The 21,217-nt window shown below is 39.1% G+C and overlaps 1 protein-coding gene across 3 annotated transcripts in view; it reads left to right on the forward strand.

Annotated features, from left to right (window-relative positions):
- The first annotated feature begins 1,364 nt into the window (after nt 1-1,364).
- LOC104468083 (chromosome unknown open reading frame, human C2orf43) overlaps nt 1,365-21,217 on the forward strand; it is a 107,746-nt gene continuing 87,893 nt past the window's right edge. For 2 of the 3 annotated variants that reach the window (XM_010082095.1, XM_010082096.1), the window contains exon 1: nt 10,051-10,204. In XM_010082095.1, coding sequence (XP_010080397.1) covers nt 10,051-10,204 — 154 coding nt within the window. Of the gene's footprint in view, nt 1,396-10,045; nt 10,205-21,217 lie in introns of those variants that run through there. The other variant, XM_010082094.1, reaches the window with a different exon arrangement.

The following is a 21,217-nucleotide window of genomic DNA, read 5'->3' on the forward strand; positions in this document are numbered from 1 at the left end:
CTACACCCACCTATTTTTCATGCCCACCACCTTCTGTTTATTCCTCCATGAGATTTAAGTTTTAAACTCCCCAAGATTTTCTTCTGGGTCCAATACTTTAATGCAGTATTTGAGGGGAAAGCTGTGTTTGAAGGTGTCTTCACTTGTCCAGTAGATTTCAATACTGTCTGCAAATGAACAGCTTTTTCTTCCTTTGGATCTAAAGTTTCCCAAAATCCCATTTTCTGTTTGGAAAATAACCCGTATTACACCGAATTAAATCGTTCTATTTATTTCCATGCAAATTAAACCATCATTACTTCTTTGAATGTGCTTGTTTCTTTAAGCAACAAATTTATTCCTCATTTCTTTTTAGGTTATCAACATTATTAGCTTTATCATCAGGGTTGCATATTAACTGGGAAATGGGGGAGTTGCCAGGAGTATAGCTACCACTTTCCTGTAGTCTGTGGGATTCCCCACCTTAATCATGCCTGTGAAGTTACCTTAAGAAAAAACAAAACAAAACAAACTTGTACTCTTTTGGGGTCGTTTTCATGTCGGTAGCTTTGAACACTTCACAAAGTTTGTGATGCTTTAGCTTTTTTGAAAAAGTGAAAGTTGCCATCTGAATATGATCAAATAGATTGACAGGGTATGATGTGTAGGACCTCTTCCATTGGTACTGAAATGTGTTTGGTAAAACATATCCCACTTTTGGAATGTAAAGTCTTTTTTTCTTTTTGGGGGGGGGAGGGGGGGGGTACATTTAATAGTTTCTGGTATTGTATGAAGCCTGAGGGGACCCTCAGCCATTCCAGGGTAACTTCTCAGGATTTGCTTATGCTTGTTGTGACTTCAGTGCTATGTGTTTCTAACTGAGTGGTGAAGTTGCGATGGCAAATGGAGGACCATTTGATCTACCTGGTAAGAAGAGACATGGGCTCTGCTACTTCAGCACTGGGCAAGCATAACGGGGTTTTGAGGCCTTTATGAAAGGACCATCAGCACAAACAGAAACTGAGGTCTGTGATTGCCAAAGGAGAAAAAGAGACCAGACATAAAACTTAGTGTCTCGTTGCCAGGATTGCAGTGAAAGGGCGGATCCACTTGCTGGCTGTGTTGAGTACTGTAGCCCCACAGTTGATGCTTTCAAACTTGTGACTGCTTTCATAAAGGTTGCTGTTGTGCCTGATTCCCTTGGAAGTCTTTCAGTTGCTGTTTCATGCTCCTGAGAGTAGTGTGGAAGTCAAGACCAAGACTGCTGTAATAGTTCTATTATGACAATTTATTACGACAATTAACAAGAGCTCTTTTTTTTTTTTAAAGTCATAAGTGCATGCTGAACTTTTTAAAGCCAAAACTCTCAGTTTTGGTTAAAAGTTATGGTAGGCCTTTCTGAGCCATTTCCACAGGGTTTTGACCACCCTTTTTATAGAATAATTTTGTAGGAGACCAATGTAGACATGTATCATTGTGGGATCTGAAGGTGTTTTCTGATTTCTTGATTCCTTACCTCTAAAAGTCTTTCAAAATTGTTCATACCAAAGCACCTTGTTGGAACAAAGTTGCTGGGGGATCTATCTATTCATGATTTGAATCCACAAAATGTGGGCCTTTCCAAGCTAACACTTTTGGTTTGTGAGTCCTACGCTGCTTTGCTGAAAAGCTGTTTTAATAACGCATTTTATGATGTTTGGCACTGACAAGGGATGATTTGTCCAGTACAAAATTGATAATGAGAAGTTATTTTCCCTGCTTCCCTTCCATCAGGACAGTGTACACTTTCTTGGTGATTGCTACAAGGTTATGAGCAGTATCGAAATCCGAATTTTGTGATACTGTAGATCCAGTTCTTAAAAGTAAATTTCTTCTTTCTTAGGTCTATGCACTGTCCCCTGTACGATGTCTGTGTATAAGGTTCAGAAATGAAAACTGATTCTAATTTTAATTCTGCACTTCAGCTTTTTATCTTTACAGCTCTAAGCATAAGTGAGCTGTACCCCATTTCCACGCATTGCACAGGTATTTATGCACAGTCATCAGAGAAATTCTCCTGGCTGAGAGAAATTTTACTGCTTGAGGGAGGAGCATGGGGGGAGTAACACAAGAACAAAACAAGTTGGGGGCATCAGATTGCTAGGTCGTTGAGTGATCCTTGAAAATAAGGCTGCCTAGTTACTTCACTTCTTTTAGACAAAAACAGCCTGCTGCTTCGAACTGCCTTCGGTGTAGAAGTTTGGGTTTTATTGGGTTATTTCATGTAACTACATTACTTCACTTGAGGTGTCCATAGTGGTAAATTTTTGGTTTTGCTCATTTTTACAAATAACAAGTACAAATTTTTATTTACTAATTCAGAAGTAGTGTGAAAGAGACTAGCAGGTCTTTGCCATCATATAACTTTGACAGAGAATTTCACATTGTACCGTGAAGTACAATGAAGAAATGTTTCAGTTTTATGTGCTGCTGGCAGCTGCTGCTGCTTTTCTTACAAAGAACTGGTCAGATTTGTGACTGATGTCACAACAGCTTTGGCCTACGTTTGCTGTTTTTCTGTAGAAAATCTGGCATCCTCTATTTGTCTGTAGTTTGTCCAAAGAAATAATTGATGAGATCTAGGCATCCTGTGTTCTCCTGTCCTCCCCTTGTTCATCTTTGCAGGTTTTCTACCAGGTCGGACAGTCTGTCCCTTCTGCTTCTAGTTCTGAGCTGTGAGCGTGTTAGTTCCAGCCTGCGAGTCAAGGAGCTTGAGTCAGGTCTGGATGTTTCTCTTACGGGGATAACGTTGCAGAAGTTGTTACAGCCTTAGCATAGGAGGCAGCTGAAAGAATCTCACTTTGTATTTTTCCAGTTATTCTTTTGCATTGTGATACTGAATCCACTCACATAAGCTCACCAGTTAGGGCAGTGTTTCTTTTTTATTCAAGCTGGTACAGCTAATCGATGGAATACATCGACTTCACTTTCCTATGTTTTTGGGGGGCTGATCTAATTCAGATTCCTTTTTTCTGACCTACAAACTTAGTTACTGCCATCTACTGTATTCATGAAGTCCTCTGCCTTTCCTAAGGTACTAGAAAAATTGGCTGAGGCCCTTGTTGCACCTCACCCTTTATCTTCTTCTGGTGTTTTAGGGCCATAAGAGTTGTAAACTGTTGATTTATAGAAAACTCTGGAGAAAATTTAGTTCATCATTCTGTTTAGACCAAAATTATTGTTTTGTCCAGCTGAGTCTTGAAAACCACCATCAAATGAGGTTTCACTGCCTCCCTAGAAGTCTTCCATTGCCTTCCACTAAATAATTTTTTTTTTTTTTTGGAATGTCTTAAACTTTCAAGACACAGCTTGTGGCTATTGCCTCTTGTTTTACCATCTACTGTTGCAAAGAAACGTTTGGCTATGCTGTCTGCACGTCTCTTTTAAATAGTTCTAGGTTGCTATTTGATTACAACTTGTCGTCTTGGCAGATTAAAGAAGCACAGTTCCTAAAGCTTTTCCTTAGAGGTCATGTGCCCTAGGCTGCTCACCCTCTGGGTAGCTGTCCACTTTACTCCTACATCCTTCTTGACCTGGTAGGGTGGACACAACTGGGCTCAATACTGCAGATATGTCCTCCCTACTGCTGAATAGAAGGGAAGAGTAACTTCCCTCAAACTGCTGGCCATGCTTCTCGAGTTTCAGGCTGATACATAGTTTGCCTTACTGTGTGAAGAGTGCATTGATGTCTTTCATAGAGTTTGGCATCCATCATGAGAAACGTGTCTTTTTCAGCAGGGCTGCTTCTCAGACAATTACTTCGGAGCTGCTTCTGAAGCATGGTGATTTAGCATCATTTCCATTTTTTGTCTCATCGTCCAGGTTTGTGATGAAAGTGTTGAGCTTTGTAGGCTCCAGTATTGACCCAAGATTACTTGACTTGTTTGACAGTCAGCTAACGGCCAGTACTTAACTATCTTTTAAGCTTGTCCAGTTAGTTTTCAAACTATGTGAGTCAGGTTATTCAGCCTGTGTTTCCTTAGCCTGGAAAGGAGAATGCAGTGGGAGACAGTACCAAAAGTCTCAATAAGGCAATATGCATTACATCTACATCTTTTCTTTTGCACTTGTAACCAGGTATTTTATCACTGAAGGCAATCACATTGCTTGAGCATGATTTACATTGGGAAATTGGTTTCCTGTTCTGGATTAATGACTTTTCCTTTATGTGATTAGAAGAATACATGCTCCTGTAGATATTTTTTTTTTTCCCCGAGACTCAACTGAGCCAGATCAGCCTATAGTGCCTCCTCCTTACCTTTCTTGATTGAAAATGGCTATGATTTTAGATATTTTTTTTCCTGGCCATCTTTTTCCCCTCTAGCCATCAGGAGCTCCCCTGATTTACTCTGATACTTTGATAAACAGCAGCCTTACTATTGCATCAACCAATTCTTTTGACACTTTCAGGTGTAGCTAGTCCAGTCTCATGAATTTACATACATCCAACTTCTGTAGGTTATCCCTAAGCTGTAGTCCAGCCCCTTTCTCAAAAAGAGCAAAGTAGGGCAGGTTGCTGAAAGCATTGTCCACTCAAGCATTGAATATCACCAGAGTTGGAGATTCCACAGCTTCTCTGGGCAGCATATTCCGTCATTTAATAATCCTCCTTGTACATGTGGGGAAACCTGTTTGTCATTGGAATTTCCTTCATTGCACCTTTTGGCTGCTGGTCCTTGTCCTTTGAACATACATGACTTGCTTCAGCATCCTTGTCATCTAACTGACTCTCTCCAGTATGTTGATGTCTTGCTTGTACTGAGGAGTCCAAAACTGGGCACAGTACTCCAGATGCAGTGCCCCCAGTGCCAAACAGAGGAAGGTAATCACGTCCCTCTATGTGCTGGATACTTCTGGTAATGCAGCCTTGTATACATGTGGATGTCATGGTTGCAAGGGCACACTACAGACTCATTTTCACTAGTGTCTTTTTTGCAAAGCCACTTCCTAGCCTTCAAGCCCTCAGCCTGTGTTGCTGCCTTGGCTTACTGAACTCTAGGCAAACTTTCTATTTGCCTTTGGATTTCATGTAGTTTCTGTTTTTCCAGCCTGTCAAGGCACATTTGGATAGCAGCCCTGCACTCCAGTGTCAGTTGGTGTGTCTTCCTCCCCCTCTCAATCTGGTGTTATGCACAAACCTGCTGAAAGTGCATACTGCCCTGTTGTCCGGGTATTTAATGAAGACGTTGAACACTATTGGCTCAATATTCATCCTTGAACGACATTGCTGGTAAGTTAATGGAATTTTTTTTGTGTTGTGTTTTGGATTTTTTGTTTGTGTTTTTTTCTTTTTTTTTTCTCCTTCTTTCTTCCCCAAGAGTACCTTATAGTCCACTTAGTCCATATGTCACCAGCTTAGCTATAAGAATACTATGGGAGACAGTGTAGAAAGCCTTGCTCAAGTTAAGCTAATCATCTAGTGTTCTCCCATCATCCACTGAGCCATTAATCTCATGACAGAAGGCAGTGAGGTTATGCAGACACAATGTGCCCTCACCAAACCCATGCAGGGTGTGCTCCCTGTTGCTTTCATATGCTTGGGTACAACTTTGGACAGGATTTGCTCTGATGGCTGAGAATTGAGACTAGGCTGACTGGCCTGTAGCTCCCAGCAAGCTCCATTGTGAACATGTGTGTGATCATTGCCTCTTTGCAGTTTTCAGGCACTTCCCCCAGTCATCATGACATATCAAAAACGACAGAGTGGACTCGCAGTAACCCTGTCCGTGCGCACCCTGGGATGTATTTCTTGTGGCTTTGTGGAATCTCATGTGTCAAATCTGCTTCAGTGGTCCTTTCTCCTTTACTTTGGTTGCACCACTGTTCTGTGCAACTTATCATTATCCTTGTGGTTACCATTGCATCTCTCCCTTCAGCATCATTCTTTACATCAGGTACACCAACCTGTTCATCCTGTTTTGTGATTGGATAGTTTGTAGGTCAAATCTCAGTTGAATTACTCTGTTTACATTCTGACTGAGTTTGTAACAATTTTTTCATTAAACACTATTTTGGATGCAGATCACAAATTTTGTTTTTCCTATGTTATCTTTCAAATAAAATGTCAACTCCAAGTAATAGTGTAGGATGGAGCAGTTAATGTGCTACCGGGATAATTGCATAAATAATTAAGCACAATGTGTGTGGAGGAAACTTAGCTTTACTGTCAGCATTTTACTTTGGAGTCAGCTGAGCCAATGATGATATGAAAGGACTTAGTCATATGGCAGAAGTAATCTGATCCTTGCGGATAGCTCTGTTTCCAAATATTCTTATCTGAAACAGCGACAGTAGGTGGAGTCCAGATCAGTAGTAGGACACCTAAATATATGGGTTGATTTGTAAGTGCAAATGAATGTCTAGGGTCCCATTACAGGCTTTGCTAGCTAGCAGATGATTTGTCTCATTCTGAGGTAAAACTTAGTGGCTGGTCCCATGGTTATTCACTTATCAGTCCACCTGCTGTTGCCTAGATCTTTGGTCCTCTGCTTTCAGGTAGATCTTTGGATCTACCTGCTTTCAGGTAGACACATTAAGGGTGTGTTAATCGAGTGCTGAAGCCCTGTCCTGTAAGTCAAAGCCTATGTTTGTGTATTCTAGCAGAAGTTTTGCTACTAGATTAAGTACTGTTGACAGAAGCTGCCTTTCTTGTAATATTTTTCCACCTATGTTTAGAGAGTTTATGGACAGGGTTTGAAGAGAAGGAAGAAAATATCTCATGGGACATAGTGAAACCTGATTTCCTACATAGTTGCATGTCTTTCTCTTGTTCTGTTACTTTCCTCTGTGATGACTGATATGAAACTCCCACTGGTCAAGTTTGTGGTTGTTTCTTCTCCTTAGCTTTCGTACAGCAGTGGTGCAAAGTGTGCCCTCTCCGCCAGCTGGCTGAGTGAGTAGCAGTCTCACCTCTGGAGATCTCTGCCCACTAAATGTGTTTGGAAGTTGACAGGCCATTATAAGGAATTTCTAGGGGAAACACAGGCAATTCATGCCAAAGGTAGATGCCTGTAATGGAAATACTGTTCTTCAAAGCTTCATTTATGAAGAGGAAAGGAGATCCAGAGGTATACCTTTTGGATACTACTGATTTAATCTTAAAACAGGTCTGAGTAGTATCCTAGGAGTATGGCCACTCCCTTCAGTCCATTTCTATTACTAAAAGCCATGAAGTTAAAAATTAAAAACCTAACAATAAATGGATAAAAATCCCTCAGACATTACATAGAGTTAGTACTAGGAGACCTTTTGGGATTGTCTCAGATGAGCAGTTTTTCAGAAAACCTTTTCTTCTCTAGTGTGTAGTCATGCTTTCAGGTACTGCAACGTTGTGCTTATCAGAAATTAGAAGTTAAGTTAAAAACTGGAGCAAAGCTGCTACAAGAGTCTGTGTGAACCTGAAAAGCCTAAAACTCCTGTCCGAACTGTGCTGCTGAGCTTCCTTTGTTCATTGCTTAATTTATGACCTTATGTTGCAAATGCTACTTGTGAATGAAGAGTGGGATTTCCATTTGGTATTGTTCAGTGAAATCAATTCAGATGAAACTTTACAACTTTTTTTTTTGGTTCATGATCAGAAACTTTGTATAAAACCTACTTTCTTGGGTAAGGACTCGTAACTTTTCCTTCTTGGATTGTAAACACCTCGGAAAAGGGATGACAAGCTAAATGTTTACTTTGCTTGTTGATGTAACTGGGTTTCTCTGTCAGAGCTCCTCTTTACTTCTTCCAGCTTTGAATAATGAAGAAATAAAAGCGGGAATAATGCATTGCAAAATATACCTTATTATAGCTTGACAATTTTTGCTTCAATTGCTTATGTTCCAGTCACTGTAAGCTAAAGAGGAGGCAGGGGGGAAAAGCTTCATCTGGAGAATTGTGCTGTAATTGAAAGTATTAAACACTTCTCCCTTTCCTCCAGAAGCATTATCTGTTTGCATTGTATTAGATGTTTTCCAAGATAGTTCAAAATAGAGCATTATCTGTCTCTTCTGAGTTGCCTGTTGTTTTAACGTCATGTGCCAGGTTCATTCAGATCTGTTCCTTTCAATTTGTGTAGCGCTGAGAATTTTCCCGTGACTCTTTGTGAAGGTAGTGCTCCCCCACCTCATGGTCCTGCAAACTTTGTGAATCTTAGGCTTCAGTTTACACACTTAAAGCTTCACAAAGTGATTAGGAAACAGAATTTGTATCCTTGTACTCAAAAATGAATGGTCCTTTTCCACTAAGCAAAAATATTTGAAATGCTATCCTTAACTAGATGCTTTTGATGTTATAAAGATCAGGGTGGGATGGAACAATACCCAGTTTTATCATAATGTTATATTTTGTTGCATCTTATTTGCATCTTTGTTGCATCTTATTCTCATTTATATTTGAATTATTTATCCTACTTTCACGAGCTGACCGATTGCTGCTATAGAAGTTATACATGAAATACTGGCTTTTGAACTTGGCAAAGATTATCTTCTGAAATAACATTAAAGGTGGTTGATCTTTTGTCTGTTAATTTCAAGATGAGGCTTACCGAAAAGATTTCCTGCAGTGGCTGCATGTGAAGTCTTTGAGAGTTGCTTTTGAGAATTGATGGCTTATAGTCTTGGGATTTTTTTATTTAATATCTCATTGTGCTTTTTTCTTTGTATAACATATTTCAACTTTTAGGGTGTACTAGGTAGAGACACTAAAGTCTACTCTTTTAGATTAGTCATTAGACTTATCTTTTTTTTTTCCCCTTGTGACTTGAATTGCAATTTAATTAAGTTAGAGACTGTTAAGCTGGGCAGCCTTTTCCATTACAGATGGTCATGTATTGGATATAGAATGTGTAGTCATTCCTGTAAAAATTTAACCAAGTTGTTCAACTCTGCTTAAACCAGATCTGTTGCTTCAGAAGAGTGAAATGTGGTTCCTATAAGACTGGAAATATTTTGTAGAGCTTATATTATAGCCCTTGAAGTTGTTATAAACAGCTTGGTGGACTTACCGAGCGCTTACCTGTGTTCCAGGTGGTGTACGTGTGTGACTGTACTCCAGCAAGGGCAGGCTCCTGACTCTGCGTTTGGTAACTGCACCTGTAGTTGTGAATGGTTATTCTGGCAGATACTTGTGTATGTTGTGGTTCATCTTGATCCCATTTAAATTCATAAGTAGTCCCTTGATAAAGTGTCCTTTTTACTGAAGGAGAGCTCTTACGGCAGTTTGGTCGGTTAGCCAGTTCCAAACTGATAGCCTATTAGGATGTAATTATATCATATATGGTAAATACGTGAACTGATGAGCATGCCTTGTTTACTTGGCAGCATACTGTTTTATTTCCCATTGCTGCACTCAGATAACCAAAAAATTTAAGAAAAGTTATAAAGGTGAGCATAAATATTTGCCTGACTTGATCAAATCTTGGTTAGCTTTACCTGACAAAGACTCCTCCTTTAATCCTTCTAAATTTTCTAGAAAAGTAAGTCATGCTGCACGTAGAATGAGGAGCCCACCTAGTGCTGGAAAGCAATCTAGTAATTAGCATGCTCCTTTTGGCCTCTGGTATTTTCTTTTGGGTTTTATTCTGGTTGTTTTTTGCTGGGTTGTTTTTTTCTTTTTTTTTTCTTTTTTTTTTTGTGGTTGTTTTTAAGTGATACTGTGCTCCCATAGTTGAGGCACACAGAACTTGCGAAGACATTAATGCAGTAGTGCTGTTTGTTTGGTATTTTTTCATTTGTTTGCCTTCAAGATATGTTTCAACTGAATCGTTTCAGTGGACAGTTTTAATATGAAATTTAAAATTATTTGCCTTTAAGGTAGGATAGATCTTATTGTCCAATTCATTACCATACATTTCTGTGACAAAAAACAAAAGATACTTTCTCTTGTATTGTAGTAACACGTATCAACCTCTATGACCTATTCAGACAGCAAATACTGGGCTGTTTGGGGTCTTTTGCAATTATTCTATGGGAAGGTATGGTAGCAAAGAGGCAGCTTTGTAAACATTTGCTGATCTGCTATAACAGTATCTTATTCTGTCTAACAGCAAACATGAGGTCGGTGTCAGAAGAGCCAGTCCCATTACATGAAGAATTTATCTACTGTTGTGGAGCTGCTACACATGTCTTAAAGTGTGGGCCCTGGAAAGACCTCTCAAAAGATGACAATAAAAATCTACCCAGGCTCCTATTCATGATTATTCCTGGTAAGGGTCTTTTTTTGTTTAAGTCTAGAAATGCAATGATGGGAAAGGGCATGTGCACTTTCTTCAAAATTCACACTGGATAAGTGGTAGAATTTGGCTCGTGCCTATGGACAAAAAAAAAATCAATAGTATTGCAATGGTGAAATTTCTTTGTTATATTTGATTAACTACTGTTACCTGTATTCATAACGGTGCTGTAAGCTAAAACTGAGAAATTAGGATGTCTCGCTCATTTACTCTGTGGTGGTGGTTTGCTGACAGCATTGCAGATTTGTTTGGGTTTTTTTCCCTTGCTCTCTTTCTGCTTATTTCTTGCATGTTGAATTGGTACAGCAATGTCAGCTGTGTGCCAACTGAAAGATGAAAGTCACAATATTTGAGGGAAAATTCTGGATACAGTAGGTTTTTAAGTTGAGGTTTTTTATAGTAAATTATTTTTAACTTAGACTTTTCCACATGAATTTTTATGATAAGCCTCTTGAACTCAATGAGCATTGTATAGTTCTGAATTATATTTAAATCTGATCATCTTAAAATGAAAGCACTAAACTTTCGTTTAGCATATGTTGAAATTAATGGACAAGTCCTAAACTCATTGCCACCTACCACTGAACTGTAGGAGTTCCACCATTAGCAAAAGTAGAGCTTGAACCCGTTCAAGCACAGGTATTTCACTGCCCTAGTCTTTGCAGATTTTTTAATGCTTCCTATAGTATCCAAAATATTCACATAAACTATTACTACTTCCCCAGAATTAGTGGTGTGAATAATGATTCTTCTGATTATCCAGATTTTTGGCTTACTGTTTCTGCTAGAGTGTACTCTTGCTGTTTATGGCCCAGTGTATGGGTTGGTCCTCAGTGGTGAAAAAGAGCACAGGTTCCATTTTTCAGTTTCTTTTTCTGTTTCCCCCAAGTACTGGAATTTTCATCTGTCTTTGGGTTCTGATACCCTTGTGTTTGGGTTGGTAGAGCCCGTAAACAGGGTAAATCCGTAAAGCTAACATATCAGTAGAAAGATTTGTAGGAGAAGAGCACAAAAGCCAAACATTAGCATCCAAGGCAAGGTACCTCTGCAAGGCATGTAAGTTATTCTGCTCAAAATACAGAGAGTCACGTAGACTTTATGGGCTCTGTATTAATCACAGGAAAGTTTTAATGCAAGAAAATGCAGTGGCAGGGCTACATGGAGCTTGTTTCCTCCACAGCGGTTCTGTGGAGGTTCCTTAACACCATCTTACATTAACGATATATGTGTCCAGAAAGAGACATCAGTGAAATATTCAGAGTGCTTCTGTCACGGTCTGCAAGATTTTGCAAGCGGCTAATTTACGGTTTTGCTCTTATTTCAGAATTACGTTGGTAACAAACTGGAAGTTCTCTGACTATGAAAACAATTAAATAGCACAGCAACCACAATAATGTTATCTTCATTTTAGATACCCGAAGTCAGTAGTGAATCAAGTTACCTAAGCTCCTTGCTGTGGCTGGCATAACATAATGCAGTTTTGCTTCTCATAAATCAAATGTTTTTTTCCTACTGGTATATGTGTTGTTTTTAGCCTTCAAGGGAAATTCTGTCTGCCAACACAAAAATACAACTTTAGGAGAGATCCAGTCATTTGGGTCATCTGGCAACATGTCTTGTACCTGAACAGTTAGGATTAGATAGCATTCCCCTCGTGCTTTTGTTACTTCCCAAGTATGAAACGTGGAGCCCTTCTGGAGTCCAGCAATTTTCACACTTGAAAGGCACTTATCCCTAGTTGAGATTCTTTATGGAATGAAATGAAGAGGAGCAAAATGATGGCTTGGTACAGGTCAAGGAAAGAAATGCCCAGACAAAGGCAACTCTCTCCAAAAAGGAGAGTATGCACAGCCTACTACTCAGTGATCTAAACTGAGCACGGTTAATCCTACTGCATGTGATACATTGTTCTGTGTATTTAACTGCTCTGGTATGTACTTTGCCAGTCTTAAAGAAAATCATATCCATGAATTTCATTATGTGTAACCAAACAGTGGAGTTGAGGGGTCAATATAGAAGAGAAAGATGATAAAATTCTTGGCTTCTGCTGGAATCTAATTGTTGTAAGAGATTTGAGAAGGAATCCTGTATACTTATTTTCTTTTTGGTTTTTTTTGGTCAAATTTCTTCATAATGGAGAGGATTTCTCTCTAGTCTGACTTATTTTTTTTGCAAAGGGGGAGAGGGGAAGGAAGCTGATTCCAAAACTTTCTTCCACTCTGAAACTGATGGCAAAATTCCCATCAACTTTAAATGAGGCAGGATTCTGCCTCCTGAGGACTGGTAGGTTACTGTGCTTGAAGCAGTTGGAACACAGAACATGCAGCAGAATTCAATCTCATTGAACTACAACAAGCTAATGTTCTTATTAATGGAAGTCTGTGTAAACTTACCATTTGAATAAAGTTTTTGTATATTAGTTGAAATGTTTAATATGCACTTTTTTGTTCAGTAACTTTTTTATCTTGCGTAAGCAAAACCTCTATAGGAGTATTAATGTGTTTACTGAAGTAATTACTGTGTTAAAGGGCAGAATATATGTGTATCCTTGTTTGCTTTTCCTAGTGTGAACTCTTTTCTGTTAAAATCTATGAGATTTACTCATGAGAGTAAAATTAAATGTGTACAGTTGAAGGATCAGGTGGATGGGTTTCGGGAAATGTAGGCGTTATGGAAAAGACAGGAATTACTTTTTTTCTTCTTGTGTCATAGAGGTCTATTTTCCCTTTTGCAGTGTTTGTTTAGTGTAAAATTAGCAGTGAAGTATAAAATCTACTACAGCAATATTTAACATTGCTTGGGTTCATTGGAAACCAGGATCCACAAAGTGTAATGGAACATTTTTTTACTGTTTTAAGAGGATCTGTCTATTTATGTCTGTGTGTTTATGAAACGTTTAACTTTGTAAATAAATACAGTATAAACTTTAAAACCACTGTGCTGTTTAGCTTATGAAATTTTGCTGTTCATCAAGTTTTTCTTGCATTTTGTTGCACAAGTGCCTTGCAGTACCTTCATTACAGGCTTTGTAATTTTTGTTACCATTGCTGTAAACTAGGCAATTTTGTTATTTGTAGTCTTGTACTCTCATACGCTTGTACTATTGATAAAGTATAAGTAAATAAAACTTTTTTTGTGGTAAAGCATGCTACACCAAGTTTAATTCATTAATATACAGAAATTATGTCAGAATTTGGTTCTTTAAGATGCATGCAGAGTACTCCCTATGCTTGCCAGGTTTCTCAATCTGCCTACTTGCATTCAGATAGCTGCTGAGTTACTGGATCATCTTATTGCTTCAGCAACTCATTCAGCAACTTGGTGATGTTTAAAGCCTGTGAGGACTTAACCAGACACATTTTTTAAAGTATAAAGATTTAATCTCCTGAGATAATCCTCTGAATCAAGAGTTGCTTATAGTTTTCTGCACAACAGAAAGTGGGGGCTTGCATTCTGATCTTCTCCTAGGAGTAGTTACGTATACTTACAACAAGACTGTTGTCACTTGAAGATTACTTAACTGTTTTTCAGCAATAAAAATAGTGCAATCAATTTGCCTGGATTATGACAAGTCTTTAATGTATTCTTCCCTGAAGTGAGACTGGCTGTTAACTTTAAAGTCTTTGAAGTCCTATTTTTGACTGTAATGTTAGGACTCTGAAAAGCTTTCGATACATTATCTGCCTTTATTTTCACCTGCTGTTTTGATGTTTAACAATCATAACCATCAATATTTACAGGAGAAAAGTTATATTAAGAATCACTACATAATAATATTTTGCACTAAAACTAGTTGTATAGTCCTGAAACTTAGTTCCTTTCTATTTTGGGGTTTTTTTGGCTTCTACTAAAACAGCTTTTTTTTTAAGTTGTTAATCATTCCCTCTGCTGAGCAGTCACTGGAATGAGTAGTCCTTCAGAGGTCTGCTGTCACCACTGACACCAAGGATTTTGCTTAATAGTAAAATAATCTGTTTCCTCATTCTACAAACCATGTAAAGCATGTTTACGCCAATTCTCTTCAATTTGGTTTTAGAATGTGCTTTAATTTATACAAAATTTATGTGATGAAATGTGGTTGTTGGTTCATATGTTATAACTATTTGTCTGCAAGAACTGCTTTGGATCTAGTAAGAACTCCTAGTATCAGCAGATGAGGTTGCAGTATGTAGCTTCTGGCAACCTTGGCCAGAATGTAATCCTGAATCCTCTATGTGAATCTTGATACTTAATGTGTGATTAAACGAATAGAAAGAGGATAGATCAGCACTGTTTATGCAAAACAGGATTTTGGAGTAGAGAACACTGAGTTACTCAAGGGAAGTCCTTCCATACTTTCAGACGCTACTCCTAAAGTCAGCAGCCAGTATCTCCCCCCCAGCGCATAGCAGTGTTCACCATTTGGCTTTGAAATACAGCTGGAGGAAAGAGGAATGCTGCTGGCAGTGGACAGCCAGGTTAAGAGGAAAGATGACTTTTTACATCCTGAGCAAGGGGACTTTGGGGTTCTGGGTCCTGTTCTGCTCCATACCTTTGTGTTTGCAGTCACTGAATGAGCTCCAGCAACAGTTCTGTGAACAAAGTCAAGAACCTGTTCTGTCTGGATGCATTAGTCAATAAAAGCTGCTTTATTCCCCCCTCTTTCTGGTTTTGTGGTTTGTGTTTTTTTGAGTGAATAGTGCCAGAGCATCAGCAGTAGGAAAAAAAGTCTGTCCAGGCTCACCTCATCTTTGGCCTTTGCAGTTTTGGCACTCAGTCTGGTTATGAGAGCTGTCCTGTGTGGTTTCTTTCATTTTTGGGTTTTTTTGCAGGGTCAGGCTTGGTCCACATCACCTAGTTCAGAAAGAGACTCTAAGGCCCAATTCAGCTTCATATTAAACACCGAATTAAGATGCTGAAGTAAGGAGCATAAATTCCTAGGTACTTTATATAATTCATAGCTAGGGATGGACACTGCCATGAGCTTTTCTGCCTACTGAGAGGTTAGGTTGCCCTGAGATTTTGTGAAGTCTCCATCTGTGGAGATAATAAAAATTTGACTGGGTGCAGACCTGGGCAGCCTGCTCTAGCTAACACTGCGTGGGCATGAGGTGGGCTAGGAGATCTCAGGTGATCCGTTCTGACTTCAGTGATCCTGTGAATGTGACCCAGGAACTGGCCATCCAGTCTCTTGTCCAGGTCTTGATTGGAATTAGCCCTCTTCCAAGAGGTGTAGTTCAAGGTACCCTCTCCTTTCCTTCACAGCCATACTGCATAGTAAGCGTCTTAACACTGAAATTGCGTCTGTTGAGTGTTAGCAACCAAAGAGAATTAAAAATTGGTAAGGAATGAAGTGTGGCACTTAAGTATAGTATGGAAAGAGTATGCCAGAAGAGGGAGCTGGTTTAAAGATTAGAAAAACATAAGTGTTTTTTGGAGAGCTTATTGCTGTAATAGCCAGCTATACCATCTACTAACAGGCTTCAGGGTCTCATCTGAATGCATAGGTAAGCATAGACTATTTCTCTACTGTATATGTATCACTAATATTAGTAGTTTTGTAAGACAATTCATGTGGCTGTGATTAATTGGTTATGTAGGTTGTTGAGGATCATAAAAACACTTTTTACTTGCATTAGGAGGAGTAGAATAAAGGAAGTCCAGTTGGAGCAGAGAATATAAGGATTAGAGTGCTGGGGCTTCTGTTATCAGCCTTTCCACTGGGTTTCTTTTCAACAGCTGCCCAGTCATCCTCACAAACTGTGTACCAAACCACCAAGCAAATCTTTGGTCACATTTGCAAAATTCATATTTTGATCTCTCACCCAAGTCTCTAAGCTCGCATTCAGTTACAATCACCTAACACTGAGTAAGTTATTAACAATAAAAGCACAGCTGCCTAGAGTAAGACAGCAAATACTTCGTCTCCTGGAATATTTAAATCATTGACCAATGCCATCAACAGCTCCACTCTTACTGGTAGTGTGAAATTCTTGTGCCAGGACGTGTATCATCTTCTGATTGTACAGCAGTAAATACCCAAAGGACATAAAGGAAAATAAATAATCACATTTAAGTACTTCAGGTCTTCATTAGAGGAATCATTCATTTAACTTTGGATTTTGGTGGTTTGGATTAAGTAATCCCTTTAGATGCAATGAGAATTTTTAGATGAAAGTCATAGAGTGTAATATTGAAACAGGCTATATATGACTTCTGTTTACACACTAATTTGCACTTTATTTTGCTTAATCCTGTGTCACATAGTTTTGATGACCTGAAGCGGAAAAGCTGATTTCTGTGTGGATGTATATTTTCCATCATATTAACACTGTGCTTTGTGTATTTATCTTCACTTATCTCTACTAGCGTAAGGTACAAGAAGTTGCATGGGTTCTGTTACCTGTGCTGCGATGATACCTTCCCAAATAGAGCAGTGCTGCTATTGCCCATCCTCAGCTGAAGCAACAGAGCAGTGAAGAAGGGAAATTTGAGTGCTCAAAAATGAAGTTACCGTTATTTAACACACCTAGCCCAGGGAATCAACGTAAGAACCTTGTTGTGTTGGAGTCTTGGCTCCCTTGACAAGGCATGTGGAGGATTGCGCAGCTCAGAGTGGCATCTAGTCCATCTGGCAGCTGTGACTTCCGTCACGTGCGGCTAATCAAACCAAAAAAGTCTTAATTCGGCATCTAAAATTCTGTCCTGAGGTAGATGTTTATATCCAAACAGCTGAGCAGGATCCCCTCTCTCTGTGTACACAGATACTCCCTCTGTTTATTTAAGAAAGGTTCCTGGTTTACATATCAGCTTAGCAGCTGCATTCATATGTTCTTCGGTATTTGCAGTGCTTGATATTGAACTTAGTCCTGAAGATTGCAGAGTATTCACTGTAGAACAGTGAGTATTCTACAGTTGAGTTGAGAAGGTTGAGCAGAATATTCACTGTAGAACATCATGTCTGACTGCAAGTTAACCAGAAGAGAAAGGCAGTGAATCTGCAGCCCTTTACTGGAGAGAGGAAGAGAAGCACAATGCTCTGTTATCATGGCCTCTCCTGCACAACTGCAACATAAGACTTGAAGCAACCCCTTGATGCTTTGAATGTATTACTTGCACACTGGTCTGTTCAGACTGGCTCTGGAAAAGCTGGCTGGTGTTCTTAAAATTTTCCAGAGCGTCTTTCCCTGGATTCCACCTGTCTGTGTTATGACCTTATGTGACCCAGCATCACGTAAGTAGAGTCTTCCTGGAAAGTCTCTACCATTTCTTGCTTTATTAGCAGGTGAGGTTTAAGTAATTGAACCTCTGTTTGGATTTGGGCAGCCTGGCAGGAGACTCAGTGGCAGGACTGGGCTATGCATGGAGCTTTTGCCTTCAGGTGGCTTTTGGAACCATCAAGTAAGGTATAAAGCAGACATTGCTGGGTCTAAAGTAATGTGGAAGCTAGAAACAGTTTCTAGAGTGTATATTAAGACCCACCAGGCACTGAAATCTAAGAGTTTAGTGCTTGAAGCATTTAGAAAACTTCCTAAAGTGATTATTTCACAATCCCAAATGTTTGTCAACAATAGTGGCATAAGGTATTTCTGTTCCCACCACACTATGCCACTCCACCCCTCCGTTATGCCAGAACAATAGTTTGAGAGATCATGCTGTGAATTAAATAAATACATACATTTATTTCTGGGGTCTTTTTAAAGCTGGAACAGTTCCTTGTTTGGGTTCATGACATGGCCCCACAGAGTTGTGCCAGTGTAATTCAGAGGCTGGTGAGCCATTGTAGGGGGGTGGGAATGACAGTCGAGAGAGAAGGTGGGAGTTCCTTCAGCTGGACTTGCTACAGAACTGCTGCTAAATTATGCAATTCTGCTGTTAAATTATGGTGTCAGTCCACAACACACTGCATATATGTGGGTTAACACGCTTGGTTGTCAGACTTCTCTGGGGGGAGTTGGTACCCCACCAGTCACACCAGGTGGTAGTGATTCGCCGAGAATGCCTCTCCCTGGTGGCTTCTGCTTTTGTTTACCCTGCAGCTCCAGATGAAGCTGACAACTCTCTGCATTTGACCCTGAGTTCTCAGATTTTGACATGGAGAATTTGTATTTTACGTTGCTTTGATTTTTTTATTTTTACCTGAAAATAAATGTTGGCAGTGGGAAAGGAGCTTTCTTACTTTCCAGTAACTGGCATACATGATGCAAAAGCAATCAGTGAGAACAGACTACACTGCAGAGTTCAAAGTTTGTGTAGCATAGCAATCCAGGTAGAAGGGTCTACATAGAGCAAGATAACGTTTTCCCCTTTCCCTATGACTGCAGGTCTTCTTATCAGTCGATAAGCTAGTAAGAGCACAGCTTTCTACTTCAGTGAGACATAAACACAAAAGCACACTTTTGATTGACTTGCTTGTATGGGATGTGTATTATACGTGACCGTATTTTGTAAATTTGCAGTTAGGCAGGAGTGAAAACAGGCAGAAAACCCATATCTTCCTGGTACTTCCAAAACCAATTCTTCCAATTTCTCTAGCCATTTCTTTATCAAGAGCATTCATAGATTAATTATGAGATCAGTCTTATTTTCAGCTGACCACGTATTCTCAGATGGCAGTGCATATAAGGTATTGTTCACTGGTGGAGTTCTAAGTGGTTAGTAATGCTTTGATTTTCATGCATAGATTATTTGGTCTGTTTATTGTTTCTCATTAAATTAAAATAATGAAATCTGAGTCAACTGTTTGAGGACTTGTCAATGGGATGTGCTGTCTGGACTCAGACCAAGGTTCTTTGAGGGCTCCCCCCTTTATTTCACTGAGCTAAATAGTTTGACAAATTGAGAAAATTATTCTTGGGGGATAACACTGGTTTGTGTGTACCTATCTGATTTCTGCTTTTGAATACATCAGTCAATTTTCCCTAGATCTTTCTGAGCGATAGGGGACTCAAAATGATACAAAAAAGAAAAAGCGTGGGTAGAAGACATACGTGCTGGTGGAGTACCCCCTGAAGGAAAGCTATAAATGTGTTCCATCCCATAGTAGATATTGGAAAACTCAGTTCTTAGGACACTTCACTCCATTATTTTTGCTGCTTACGGACTACTTGTTTGTGACTAATATTTTAAAATATGCTGACAGCTGTTGTGCCTTGTTTACTGGGTCAGCCCACCAGCTTCCATTGTCTTTAGAAAAGAAAAAAAAAAATCATTAAAAATAAAAACTTCCTCATGCAAAGAGGAGCCTGTATGCCAGATCTAGGCTTGAAATATGCCACTTTTGTTGAATTTCCCAGTGCTCCAGGAGTACCTCTGATGGGGGCTTGGCACATTTGAGCTTGTTAAGTTTGAGGAGGCAGAGTAATGACAGGATGGTTGAACATCCAACTGTGCCTGACAGTATTTCCCTCCACTAAATCTGGGTGGCAGATGTGACTTACTGAAGTGACTTACTGAAATTTCTCAATCCGCGGTCTTCTTTCCATGTCCTCTGCCTGCTAATGAGGCGTTGTTTTCAGCATGGATCCTTCCTGCCTGGCTGCGTGCAGCATCATCAGGGGAGGAAGTGATCCCTCTCCTGCAGCATGCAGAGCCTTGACTTGGCCGGAGTTATGGAAAAGTTGTGTTCTAGAGTATTTTGCTTGATTTGACCATTTAAAAAGGATCTGTTTCTCTTCATATGATTTCTGAGATGGGAAGGGAAGACAAAATTACTTACTGAAGGACCTACCTATGAAGGAAATCCAGTGTTTCCATGTGCATTGTGTACAAATAATGCAGTTAAAATGTTTAAAGCTACAGCACTAGTGTATAATGTACTTCTTTCCTGGCAGCTCCTACCAGAAGTACCTGAGCTGACATGAGTTTGGCTTAATATTAAATATTTTGACCTGGTTATCTCTAAAAGTATTACAAAATAAATATCCCCTTTCAAATTCTAATCAACACATGGCCTCATTTCTATTCCAATAGTAGCTCCTATGGATCATTGAAACAATGTTAGGAATAAATTTGACCCAATATGTTCAATATCTACATTATGGTAAAGAGTAGAGCCATAAATTCAGTAACTCATAGCTCTTGCTCTTGTTTTCCTGTTACAGGCATGATGGAAGATTTTTATCATTGTCCTGGTTTCCATTTTTGAAAACAATCCGTAGTTATTCTTGATGGATTTTAAAACTCCCATAAGAATAAATAAATAAGTAGTAATACATACTGCCTTCCACGTCTAAGTTTAGATGTTTTTTATCTGGTATCACAGCCTTCTCTTAAGAGGCAGAAGCTCTTCACAGTAGGTCTTTAATGGCTAAACAACTGTGCATGTGGAGTGACATGTTTATGAAGGAGGAAAGTGTTTGCTTGAATTAAGTGTTTCAGTGGAAGTCTTCATGGAACGTCTACTTGGGACCAGTACTAATATCCTAACTACAAGGCCTTTTTCCTCAGTCAGAGATACAGTAATGTCAGTGCAAAGAACTTTTTCCTAAGGTTATGGATGGGAAAATCTTGGTTTATCCATACACCGAACAGTTTGTACTCTGTCTTGCATTTCTCAAGACTGATAACAAATGCAAATGCAAAATTCGTTTGCAAAATCACCTTAGACTGTTTGTTTAATTTATTGGACTCCCTTGACGGTCTTGATACAAAAAAATGGCAGAAACGCATTTTCAGTCTTTTTTCTGAAATTAATTGTCTTCATTTTCTCCATTCCTATTTATTTCCTGTCTGTAATTTTATTCTAAAAACTATATTCAAAACCAAAACCAAACCCCCAAACCTATGCTTTTCTTTTTCATAACTCTGACTGATGGTGCAGCACAGGGAAAGCTCTGATCCAGATTTGAAAATGCACTTTCTGGTGCCTTTTGAATGTATTTCTTACTTCCTCCTTGTATATTATTCAAAAGTGATCAAATCTGCAGAGCTGTTTATCTGTACAAAACAAATAATTTGTGGTTATCTTGGTTTTGAATTGTTTCTTTTTCTTGTCTTTGTCTTTTT

The sequence above is a fragment of the Pterocles gutturalis genome, unplaced genomic scaffold (assembly GCF_000699245.1).
Source record: "Pterocles gutturalis isolate BGI_N339 unplaced genomic scaffold, ASM69924v1 scaffold13019, whole genome shotgun sequence".
In the NCBI taxonomy this organism is placed as follows: domain Eukaryota; kingdom Metazoa; phylum Chordata; class Aves; order Pterocliformes; family Pteroclidae; genus Pterocles; species Pterocles gutturalis.